This window comes from Nyctereutes procyonoides, unplaced genomic scaffold (genome assembly GCF_905146905.1).
Source record: "Nyctereutes procyonoides isolate TBG_1078 unplaced genomic scaffold, NYPRO_anot_genome, whole genome shotgun sequence".
NCBI lineage: Eukaryota > Metazoa > Chordata > Mammalia > Carnivora > Canidae > Nyctereutes > Nyctereutes procyonoides.
The window spans coordinates 72150587-72163340 of NW_026575052.1; the positions used below are offsets into that span (position 1 = coordinate 72150587).

Sequence of the window (12754 nt, forward strand, 5' to 3'; positions counted from 1 at the left end):
CCAACTATTATCTTTTGAATGGACTGTCCTATCCACTATATAACTAAAATACATTTTCACTTCCAATGTGGTGAATTATAAAACATCTCCCAGGGCAGCCCCGGTGGTACAGCGGTTTAGCGCCGCCTGCAGCCCAGGGCATGATCCTGGAGACCCTGGATCGGGTCCCACATCGGGCTCCCTGCATGGAGCCTGCTTCTCCCTCTGCCTGGGTCTCTGCCTCTCTCTGTGTGTTTCTATGAATAAATAAATAAAATCTTAAAAAAATATAAATAAAATCTTAAAAAAAAAATCTCCCAAACCATATACACAAATTTAAACTAATATACTTAGGGGATATATAAAATTGGCTTGGGTCCTTCATGTTTACAATATCCAGCTGCTGAAACAACTGGTTTTTAAGAAGAAATTAACAGGGGAATAATATTAAAAATAAATAAAATAACTTAGTCACAGGTGATTAATCACTAAGTTGTTAACAAAGTCTTAAAAAAAATAAGAAAAAGCTAAAGAGACAGTCATCTCTGATAAATCAATAAAATTCTTTTTATTATTTCACTAGATAAAATAAAGCCAAGATACTTACTGTTACTTTCTGACTTGCATTATCGCCATGGATGGTGAGAAATGGGTTGGTGGTAGCTGGGTGAAGTGGTGGCGCCTGAGTACCTGCGAGGAGGTTGTTGATCGGTATCTGTGTTGGCCCAGAGATCTGTAGCTGCTGGAGTTCAGGCTGGTGGTGCTGCTGGTGGTGATGCTGCTGCATTAGCTGATACAGAAGGGCCTGATGCTGTTCCTTAGGGAGAAGCATGTGGGAGAAGATGAGTGCCCAGTCACAGAACTTGGCAGTGAGTAAAGCCTGACTTCTCTATTTTCTCCTTTAGTTTAATATTAGGTATATAAATATAAATCACACTAAGAAGGAAAAACCAGTATCTTATCTGGAAAAATACATGGCACTACATAATAACCATCACTAGTGAATGGCTTATTTTCAAAACATGGCAAACAATAGGACCCTCTATTCAAATTAGGTTTTCATGATAATTAAGGGCAACAGCAACTTAGAAGTCCCAAGTTATCTGGATCTGCCATTAGAATGTGGGCCATTCTCATTCCCAGTTCTGGGAACTTAATTAATTAAAAGTAACTTTTAAAGCTCTCATCACACAGGGGCACCTGGGTGGTTCAATGGGTGAGCATGTGCCTTTGGCTCAGGTTGTGATCCCGGGGTCCTGGGATCGAGTCCTACACATTGGGCTCCCTGCAAGGAGCCTGCTTCTCTCTGCCTACGTCTTTGCCTCTCTGTGTCTCTCATGAATAAATATAATTTTAAAAATAAAGTTCTCATTCATGCCAATAAAGAGTGCTTCCTTGGTGTAGTTATAAGACTATTCTTTTTTTTTTTAAGATTTTATTTACTCATTCATGAGAGACAGAGAGAAAGAGGCAGAGACACAGGCAGAGGGAGAAGCAGGCTCCATGCAGGGAGCCCAATGTGGGACTCGATCCGGGGTCTCCAGGGGTCTTTTCTTAAGTTGGGAGATATAGGTATGGCTTAGAAGAAAATGCAATGCTTGTAAAAATGAACAAACTTCACCCTACAACCTTGGCTGACAAAAAGGTAGAATTTTAAGCCACTTCAATTCTTGCAGTCTCTGAGCAACAATGTGTTTGCTGCAACCTTTTTAATGAATCATGTTCTAGAAAGGAGTCATTTGTATGTACTACTACTAATAATAATCTTTATTAAGAGGAAGAACTCCACATAAAATGAACTTTAGTATTTCACATTAAGATGAGAAAGAGATAAGAAAACAAGATCACATTTTAGTGTAAGCATTAGAATTTATATATAATCTATCTTTATACCAGTATAAGAACAGTAACAGTGAGAACAATGATCCACAATCAAAACAAGTATTTTCAGGATATTTTTTACTAAAGTAAAAAGTAAAAAAAAAAAAAAAAAAAAAAAGGTAGATATATTTTATTTATTTATAAAGTTTTTTTTTTTAAGATTTTATTTTTAAGTAATCTCTACACCCAACATGGGATTCCACCTCACGACTCCAAGATTGGGAGTCAAACACTACACAGAATGAGTCTGTCAAGCGCCCTGGGGAGATACTGAGAAAGAAATTATGAACAAAGGCTGAAACTCTGAGCTAATTAAATGGTGCATTATCCAGGCAGTCTAACTCAATGAGGTACACCAGGGAAATGGAGCTGGAGAAAGTTGCACAACCACAGCAACCCATCTGGTTTTAAGTTTATGATTACACAGGGCCAACCAGTGTCCCCTGGGACACTGGCTGGCCCTGCATGTAAGCCACACACAACCAATCTTTTTTTTTTTTTTAAGATTTTTATTTATTTATTCATGAGAGACACAGAGAGGCAGAGACATAGGCAGAGGGAGAAGCAGGCTCCATGCAGGGAGCCTGACGTGGGACTCGATCCCGGGAATCCAGGATCATGCCCTGGGCCGAAGGCAGGCGCTAAACCCCTAAGCCAACTGAGCTGCCCTTTTATTTTTATCTTTTTAAGATTTTATTTATTTACGAGAGACACAGAGAGAGAGAGGCAGAGACACAGGCAGAGAGAGAAGCAGGCTCCCAGCAGTGAGCCCGATTCAGGACTCGATCCCAGAACCCCAGGATCATAACCCCAGCCAAAGTCAGATGCTCAACTACCGAGCCACCCAGGTGTCCCTAATCTTAATCAATTCTTTCTCTCTTCTCCAAGATATCTATTCTACATTTTCTTCTCTCTCCTCTAATCGGCCAATATCCTTATTTCCCTCAGCCAATGCCTTTATTTCTAATTTTAAAAATCAAAAACAGGGCAGCCTGGGTGGCTCAGCGGTTCGGTGCCACCTGTAGCCCAGGGCATGATGCTGGAGACCCAGGATCGAGTCCCACGTCGGGCTCCCTGCATGGAGCATTTTTCTCTCTCTGCCTGTGTCTCTGCCTCTCTCTCTCTCTCTCTCTCTCTCTCTCGGTCTCTCATGAATAAATAAAATCTTAAAAAAAATTAAAAACATTAAAAGTGGGTTTCTTCCACCTTCTGTCATAAAAACCTTCTGACAGCTGCTCTTCCTGGCTCTCTTCGTTGGAATGCTGCCTTGCCCTCCCCGCTGAAGAACTTTGCTGTTTTTCTTCCTCTCTTCTGCACCATAAATGTTCCCACCAACATATATGTATGCTGTCATATTCAAAATGAATAAAAACTTCGCTCTTAGACCATGTCTTTCTTTCATTAGCTGCTTATTTCTCTGCTCTTTTTACAGTGAAGTATCTGGAGCTGCCAATACTCCACATGCACTTTCTCTCCTGCCATTTTCTTCTGAACCATTCATGGAGGTTTTTACTTCTCACCAAAACTACAACTGTCAAAACCTCCAGACGCCCAAATCCAATGGCCAACCCTTATTTGTCCTCCCAGAAGCATGTTACACAGCTGAGTTCCTCTTTCGCTGAAACACTCTCTTCATATGGACCCAAGGACACTACTCTCTCAGTCTTCCTCTTAAACTCACTGGCCACTTTTTTCCCATATTCTTTACTAGATTATTTCCTCTTCCAGACATCAGTCTTCATTCCCTACTGATCTCATAAAATTTTATAAATCTAAGTATTACATATGCAGCAATGACCCCAAATTTTTATTTCCAACTACATCCTTTCCTTGGACTTGTCTCATACAATGATCTGGGCCACATGTCATCTGAACATTTATACACACATCTCACACACAGTATGTCTGTGACAGAACTTTTTTTTTAAGATTTTATTTATTCATGAAAGAGAGAGAGAGAGAGAGAGAGAGAGAGAGAGAGAGAGAGGCAGAGACACAGGCAGAAGGAGAAGCAGGCTCCATGCAGGGAGCCCGACACGGGACTCGATCCCAGGGCTCTAGGATCACACCCTGGCTGAAGGCGGGGCTAAACCACTGAGCACCCCCCCCCCCCGCCGGGTTACCCCAGAACTGTTTTTCTAATCTCAGTAAAACTCAACATCCAATTGTTTAGGGCTCTTCTTCTTCTTCCTCTTTTTTTTTTTTTTTAACAGATTTTATTTATTTATTCATGAGAAAGAGAGAGGGAGGGAGAGAGAGGCAGAGACACAGGCAGAGGGAGAAGCAGGCTCCCTGTGGGAAGCCCAGTGTGGGACTTGATCCCAGGACCCCAGGATCACAACCTGGGCCAAAGGCAGATGCTCAACCGCTGAGCCACCCAGGTGTCCCTGAATGTCTGAAAAACAAGTCTTGTTGGTTCCATTTTCAAAATACACAATCCCAGACAGTTTCCCCCACATTTATCATGCTATTTAAGACACCACATCTTCTACCTCGACTATTCCAACAGCCTCCCTGTTTCTCCTTTTGCTACCATCTCCCCTCCCAACACATACAATTTCCCATACAACAGCCAAGCCAATCTTTAAAAAATGTGAATTGTCATCATGTCACTATTCTGTTCAAATCTTCCAATTAATTCTTTAAAATAATCCTGAAAGCAAAAGTGAGGATATATGAAACAAGATTTTTACAATTAAGAAAGTTATTAAAACTAGCATACTAGGGACACCTGGGTGGCTTAGTGGTTAAGTGCCTCCCTTCAGCCCAGGGCGTGATCCTGGAGTCCCAAGATCAAGTCCCACAACAGGCTTCCTGCATGGAACCTGCTTCTCCCCCTGCCTATGTCTCTGCCTCTCTGTGTCTCTCATGAATAAATAAAATCTTTAAAAACAAACAAAAAAACAGTATACTATACACTATTTTGATACATTTTAAAATTTCCACAATAGAAGTGTTTTTAAAAAATCACTAACGGCATCATACTTAAAATCTACTTTCATCATACTTAAAATCTAAATTTCCTGCCACAGACAGTCAAACAAGGCCCACCTGTGACTTTCTCTCCTCTGCATCACCCTCTCTCTTATTCTATAGTCATGTCGACCTTCTTTCTAGCATTCACAACACACACACAGGCAGTCTTTGCCAATCTGCTCTTCCATTCCCCCAGGTCAAAAATTTGTGTTCCTTCTTTTATTCAAGTCGGTGTTCAAAAGTCACCTATTCAAAGAGGCAAGACTCTCTTCTCCAAAAAGGCCTCCATCCCACTGTTCCTCTATTCCCTTATCCTCCTGTTATTTTTCTTCTCAGTACCAGACATTTGTTTACTGTCCACCTCCACTGTCAGAATGAAACACCATGAAAATACAAAGTCTTATATGTCACCACATTACCAGAGTCTGCAAGAGTACCACAGTATGTGTTCTAATATTTGTGAATATTGTAGGTGTTGTGGACTATGCCAAATGGCAAGACAAACTATTTTTGGGTTATGCTATTTCACAAAGTGGGTAAGTCTATACCCATGCTGAATGTCTATCACGGCTTAGATCACTTGCTCCTAATAAAAATCAAATATTATCAAAAGGAAGAACTTACTGGTGTGAGCTGTTGAGAATTTAACAACTGCTGAAATTGCTGTTGGTGAAGAAATATTTGTCTTTGCTGGTCAGAAAGTAATCCTAGTCCTGAGGCACTGAAAAACGATTAAAATTCTTACTTTCTACTATATATCTTTACTGTTTTTTAAAATGTAAAATGAAAGACAACTTTTCAATTTAGTGTTTCATGAGTTAACCAAACTTTAAATATAATACTGATAACAATCACATACAAATTTCTTATTTCTCTTTGTGTATACAGGTAATTAAGAATTCACATTGTCAAGAAATGTTTTGCTTTCCTTTTTATTATAAACTAAGAAGGCACTAAGTATTTTATGGAATAGAAATTTAAATGTGTTTATAATGTGCATGTATGTATATTTTTAATTATTCAAGGATAATTTAACCCACACTAAGTAACACATATGTAAACCAAGGAAAAATCCAACGGCTAATTGACTTGACCTAACCTTTTTTAATGGTCCCAATGGTCAGTAAAATTGAGCACCAAAGAAAAGGGAGCCAGAAAAATGGTTGACTACTGTCCGCTTCAAATCCATTTAAAATGATTTATTCCTCAAATGTATGTTCAGTAACAACATGGCTTTAGTCCCCTTATTTTGAACAAACAGTCACATGAAACTCCCATGTAACAAAGTTTCACTCACTGAAAATTCAAGATAAATTATTTGGTCTTCATCCTATATCAAAATCTTTAATGATAAAACTAGCAAAATTGCATAGCTGAATTTTAAGATATCAATATTCAATCATATGTAATCTTCATTACAATATTGTTTTTCTTCAGAATTTATGATACATGAAGACAATATACAAGGGGAGATCAAGACAAATTTTTAGCACAGGATATATTTAATGCCTATTACTAAGAGTGCTTTAATTTTGTTTTAGTTCCAATTACTTAAAATTTCAAAAATAAATGGCTCTCAGAATAATAGACTTAAAGTCTAGAAGTTTGCTAGATTTTAATTTTTTATACATTACATCTACAAGAAGCACATTAAAAATCCCAATCTGAAAGCATGGACAACTCTGGTACTATGTTGCACTAAAAAACCCCAAATATATTAAGTTAGTTCCTTACCTGTTAGCCAGTGTAGCTGGCATTGGATGTGTTGCATTAGGTGGTACAGTTGTGTGGGTGAGGGGGGTAGGGTTCTGGGATATTGTGACAGGGGTCTGAATAACCCCATTTAAAGCTCCTACAATGCCATTAATTGCCAGTTGGTTACCTGGCAAAGCTCCAATTATTCCACCCACTCCAGGCACTGCAGGAATGGTGGATGTTACAGTCTGCATTCCACTAGCCAGTGCCCCTACTGTCACACCATTGACCTGCTGAACTCCACTAACGCCCGAGCCCTGCTGAGCTGGACTCTGCCCAGCAGGAGGTGGAGTAGAAAGAGCAGAAGAGCTGCTGGTGCTTTGTCCACTGGAGGTTAAGTCCTAATGTAAAAGAGAATAGAAACTTAAGTTAGAAAGAACAGAGCAAAGCTGTTTAAAATCATTTTAAACTATTTAATGTGATATACTATTGTTCATAAGAAAAACACAGAAATGAAACTAACCACACCAAAATTACCTGATTTAATACAGGAAGAGAATTATCAGGTAAAAAACTGTTTCCTAGATGAGGGCTCTTACTGCTGTTCAAGGAATCAGTAGCAGGAGCTAGAAAAAATAAAAAGACAAAAAGAAACCTATTTACCCTGTTAAATTATATTATGTGTAAGGTTAAAGGCTTATCTAAAAGCTTATCCTGAATCAACTCACATTGAAAACACTTAAATATTAAGTCGTGCTATGCCTAATACCAGTTTAAAGGGAAAAAAATCTATAACTCTATTGAATACTATGGCTTTAAATCAATAAAGAGATCATTACGCATTTAAATAACTATTACAGTTAAATTATGTACTAAAGAAGTTAGAGCAAATTCAAGTTGATCATTTAACAGATTCTTCATGTTCTTTGAAAATAACCTAACAGGAGCACCTAGGCACCTCAGTGGTTGGGTGTCCACCTTTGGCTCAGGGCGTGATTCCGGACTCCTGGGATCAAGTCCCGCATCGGGCTCCTTGCATGGATCCTGCTTCTCTTCCCTCGGCCTGTGTCTCTGACTCTCTTACTCTGTGTCCCTCATGAATAAATAAATAAAATCTTAAAAAAAAAAAAAAGAAAGGAAAGAAAGGAAAGAAAGGAAAGAAAGAAAGAAGAAAGAAAGAAAGAAAGAAAGAAAGAAAGAAAGAAAGAAAGAAAGAAAGAAAGAAAGAAAGAAAGAAAGAAAGAAAGAAAATAACCTATCATTCCTTTTCTACGTCTTCATGTAACTGGGAATCAGTTATTATTCACTTATGAAAAAGATATTGCAAGTCTATCCTACTTTCCCCTTAGATACATAATAAATATTTTCAAACTTACCATTCTGTGCTGAAAATGCATGGATTTGATGAGATGGACTAGGATTTGTTGTTATTGTTGGAAAAGGCACTGAGAGCTGTGCATTCAATAACTGAAGACGTTCCTTTTTGGCTGTCAAATTTTTAATCTGTTCTTCCAATCTTCGATTTTCAACTTGAAGCTGGTGTAATGATTTCAGCATTCCTAAAACTAGCAAACATTTGGTTGGTTTTAATAAAGACAAGTTCCTACAAAGAACAAAGTATTTTATAGACTTAAGTGTCAATAACTTTAAAAGTTAAAATAGGAAAGTAGAAATTCTGTAAAATATTTTTAAATTACTATGTTTTATTTCTAATTTTGTATGTAGACATATATTATGTGTGTATATATGCATAAAGGGATACTGGTCCTACATATACCTTCTGGAAACTTTGTTGCCACATATCACCCACCTGGTCCAGGTGTCATTTCATTTTCACCAAAATAAAAACCTAATTAAAAATTCAAAGTACCTGCCATAATTTTTCACTAAAATCATAATTAAAATTTAAAAGAATCACACCAATATCCTTCACCACAATAGAGTACAAGGTTTTGTGTGCTGCTCAGTAAAGCGAGCATGCCACCAGACCCGGAGTGAGAAAGCTCCAAGCCCAGCTGCTCGGGATGCTGATCCACATATCCCCCAGCAGGGAGCAGTGTATACGCACCACAGCCCCCACTCCCAGCTCCCAGAGAAAAAGTGGATCATCATCTGTAAACAGGCTGTTTCTGTCCTGCCTCATCACCTCAGATACAGTTTCAATTCCTTCCACAACTCGGACCTCTGAACTGACAACACTGAGTAGTTATGCCAGGGTGATGGACACCTTGAAAGTTCTACGTACTTATTAAAAAGTTGTATTTGTTTAACGTGCCCTCAGGGCCTTCAAAAGACACAAGTGTAGTGGTACAGACATATTTGGTCATTTCCTAAGGATTTAACTTTTATCCCTCCTCTTCAAGATCCTACAAAGAAACCCTCAGTGTACCCAAATGAGATGCAATAAGACTAAGCTAAACCTGTCCTCCAGCTATCATATTTAAAGGATTATCCCAGCATGAACTTCCTCACAATTAGGAGTTTTTGTCAAGGCACCATTCATTAAAAAAAAAAAAAATTATGGCACTTGTCTAACAACAAGCAAAATGTTTTGTTTTGATAAAGCAGCAAAAGCCTAGATCCCAAAATGATAAAAACCACCTATTTTTCCCCCAAAAATATATATCCTTATTATGAGGCCACTTCTCCAGCTACCACTTATAAGAACTTTTGCTTTTTTTGGCATTTTTCACCCACTGTCTTTCCTAATACTTTAACATTGAAAAATACTAAATATGTATATAAAATACCTATGTTACATAACTATATGTAATTTATATACAAATTATATATAATTTAGTAATCCTTATTCTTTCTCATCCAAATTATAAAATTAAGAAGACAGTTGGCCATACAGGACTATATGCATTTTTATTTTTTTAAATTAATTTCTAGCGGTTGAGGGGGAAGGAGAGCCTGACGCAGGACTCAATCTCATGACCCTGAAATCATGACCTGAGCCAAAACCAGGAGTCGCACACTCAATCGACTGAACCACCCAGGCGCCCCTGACTATATGCATTTGTTAAAATGAATTCTCCAGAGGTAAGCCAAGTTTTCTTCACACAATTAAATAAGCTAAGAGAAGATATAACTCATGTATTTTAGTTAAAATTTACAAATTGGTAAGAATAAAGTACCAATATTAAAATAATTCAAAAACAGTAACAATAACAACTAACAGGTTAAGTGCTTACTATGAGCTAGGCAATGTTCTTTACTTTTTTTATACTCCTTAATACTCAAAACAACGCTGTGATACAGGTACATTATTATTCCCACTCTACAAATGGGAGATAAAGTACACCAACATTAAGAAACTTGCCCAAGATCATACTGTTAATAACAGGTAAAGACAGTTGACTCAAGCCCAGCAGTAAAAGTGTAGAATCTATTAAACCACTACACTACACCTTCTTGCCGTATCATATAGAACATGTTTCATAGTTTCACTGCCATTGATGAAATGTGACTGTTGTATCTATCCATCTGTCTGTCCATCCATCTTTTAAAGACACGAAAAGAATACTTACTGTCACTAGGAGTACCCTGTTCTAACAAAAACTGCTGTCCTTCACTCCACTGCCTCTCCAAAAGCTGTTCTATGCTGGCTGCTACTGGAGGCAGATTTTCCAAACTACTGTTGACTGGTTGATCATAGCGAATCTGTAAGCTGCTTACAGGAGATCTGTTGAAAATATTAATTCTCAGGTTAAACAGAAAGACAGTGCATTCACATTTCTTACCTTATGCTGACCCTTTCCCTGTATGAGTTTTCTAACTCCAGACTGTCTATATTGGAAGAATGATAAAACCATAATCCACCCTAAAATTGAGTATTACCATTCTTTCTCCCCCAAATTATAAAATCACGGGACTAGCTGGCTATACTCAGTAATTAAAAACCACTAGAAAATATAAACACACCCCCAATAATCTCTGAAATAGGCTGTACAAGAATTTGATAGCTTTAGACAAAAGGGGGAAAGTATGAGAAAATTTTAAAATAATTAGCCAGAAGAGTTCCACCATTCTGCTTAAATATGCAAAATACCAGAGTAACACTAGACAATTATAATAATGTAGAAAGCATATTAATTTACAACCAACAGAATCTCAAATTTCAGTAAAAAGATATTTCTAATAATTTTGAGGGAGCCTTTTGTTATATAGTCAAAAATACAGATTTTCTAGTATTTACAGGATTAAGGAGCATTAGCAAGACCAAAGCAATTTTTATTTGAGCAAATTATACAAATTTTTCTAAAATGCCTTGGATCTGTACTTCAAATGGTAACAACTTAAGTCTTCAAAAATAAGTATTACTTAACATGAACATGTAATGTCCTCTCATTCACTTTCTTGTTTCCAATTAGTAAACATGGCCATCTCTGCCTCCAGCCCCCACACTAAAATAGTACATTAGTAAAGGGCTTCGCAAGTGTTTCCACATAATTACATGATCTTCATAACAATCGAGTGAGAAGTCAAAACCTGGCTTACTGGTTCCATTTCTACATGAGGGAACAGGAAGGGGCTTTAGTAACTCGTGCAAAGGGCAGAGCTGGGGTCAGCTCGGGTCTTCCAAAAAGCTCTAGTGCTCTGCCACTGCCTCAGTGTGCTTCTCTACCAAATCTCTGAACAAGTTAAACAAATGGTTTTTTTTCCACATGTAAACATCACATACTACATACAGATAACCATCTCTCTCTAAATAGTACATTACACCAGGATAATTTAGGTTATTAAATTTCAGGCTGATTTTTAAAGGGTAATATAAAGTTGGAAATATATGCTAAAAATAATTTGGTATAATTTATTGTTTTAATGTTTTATCCACTTGGCCACTAAAAACCTAAGAACTATGCTAAGCAGAATAGGACTAAGGGATCTTGTAAAATTTCTGAGTAGCTTCTAGGATATTTTAAGAGGGGAACACAGAAATGTTTCCTTCCACTAAACACATGAGCAAAAGTCCATTCGTTTTCTTCTTTGAAAATAAGAATAAAACAGTACAGAAGTAGTCACAGCATAAAATTACAGATTAGTCAGCTGATGCTATCATTGTGTCCTTCAGAGTCCTAATTTGAAAAGAAAGCATATTTCCTCCAGAGTTCAGTTAGAAGTCAGTTAGGTGTCCAGACTTTTAGGTCACCCAGGAATTTTAAAGGAAAAAGACACTACTAGATGTACCACTAGGAAATAGCAAAATTAGAGGTTACTGAATTAATTCTAATGATAAAGATGTTCCTTAAGACATTACCAGTATATCAGCAAAATAACAACAGATATTCATGGTATCACTGCATAAAAAATTCTAAATTTTTAATAGAATTTGTAAGTTCCCACAGTTCAAATGCAATTAATAAAAAAAAAGAGCCATAGCCTAAAGTTCCATTGTTTTCTACAAATTGATACAATATTCCTTTCTGCCATACTTCCTATAGAGAACAGAAGATGTAGGGCACTTAGACTGTGTCAGAGAAATTCAACCCTTTCAGTAGAACTCTGGTAAAAACTCTGCTAACAAGAATAACTTCATATACATTAAATAAGGTACCTATTCTATCATGTAGTATCTATGACAATTTCAGAGAACAAGGTAAAAATTTGTTATACTTTGATTCAAACAATTTTAGAAACTAGAAAGATTTTTTCTTCAGAAGTTTATTCTTTTTTTTTTTTAAGTAATCTCTACACCTAATGTAGGACTTAAACTTATGATCCCAAGATCAAGAGTGGCATATTCTTCCAAGTGAGTCAACCCCAAGGTACCCCAAGAATTAGAGGAATTTTTAGATATGAGCCCCTAGAACTAGGAAACTAGAGATGAAAGGGTTACGTGCAAGGCCCACAACAGGGCTAAAACTGGAACCCAAAGTTGAAAGCCTTGAGCCTCTAGCTTTAAGAGATTTAAAGACTATTTCGTGACCAAGAAAAATTAGCCAAATTAATGTATTTAGTAGAACCAGCAGCTAAATATACAAATGATAAAAACAAGAGAGTTGAAATTGATCGGAAATCTAAGAAAGGGATGTCTTCTTAAAAGCTTAGAAATCTAACCATGTGGTTAAATTAATATTCAAATTAATTTAGAATCATTTTTCTTGACAGTCCAGACATGCTTATCTACAAAATGCTTTTACAGCCTCACAAATGTTCGCTCTGATAGGAGATAAAGAAGTTTCCAAATCTCAAAATGTTTCCTTTGCCTATACTCTGC

General features: G+C 37.2%; 1 protein-coding gene across 13 annotated transcripts in view; it reads right to left on the reverse strand.

The window, feature by feature from the left end:
* Positions 1–12754, reverse strand: part of MLLT10 (MLLT10 histone lysine methyltransferase DOT1L cofactor) — a 249767-nt gene that overhangs the window by 2898 nt on the left and 234115 nt on the right. For all 13 annotated transcript variants that reach the window (XM_055331277.1, XM_055331278.1, XM_055331276.1 and 10 more), the window contains 6 exons: positions 10065–10219; positions 7908–8096; positions 7069–7157; positions 6571–6932; positions 5461–5557; positions 587–796 (listed from right to left, as the gene is read on the reverse strand). In XM_055331277.1, the coding sequence (XP_055187252.1) occupies positions 587–796; positions 5461–5557; positions 6571–6932; positions 7069–7157; positions 7908–8096; positions 10065–10219 (1102 nt within the window). The remainder of the gene's footprint in view (positions 1–586; positions 797–5460; positions 5558–6570; positions 6933–7068; positions 7158–7907; positions 8097–10064; positions 10220–12754) is intronic.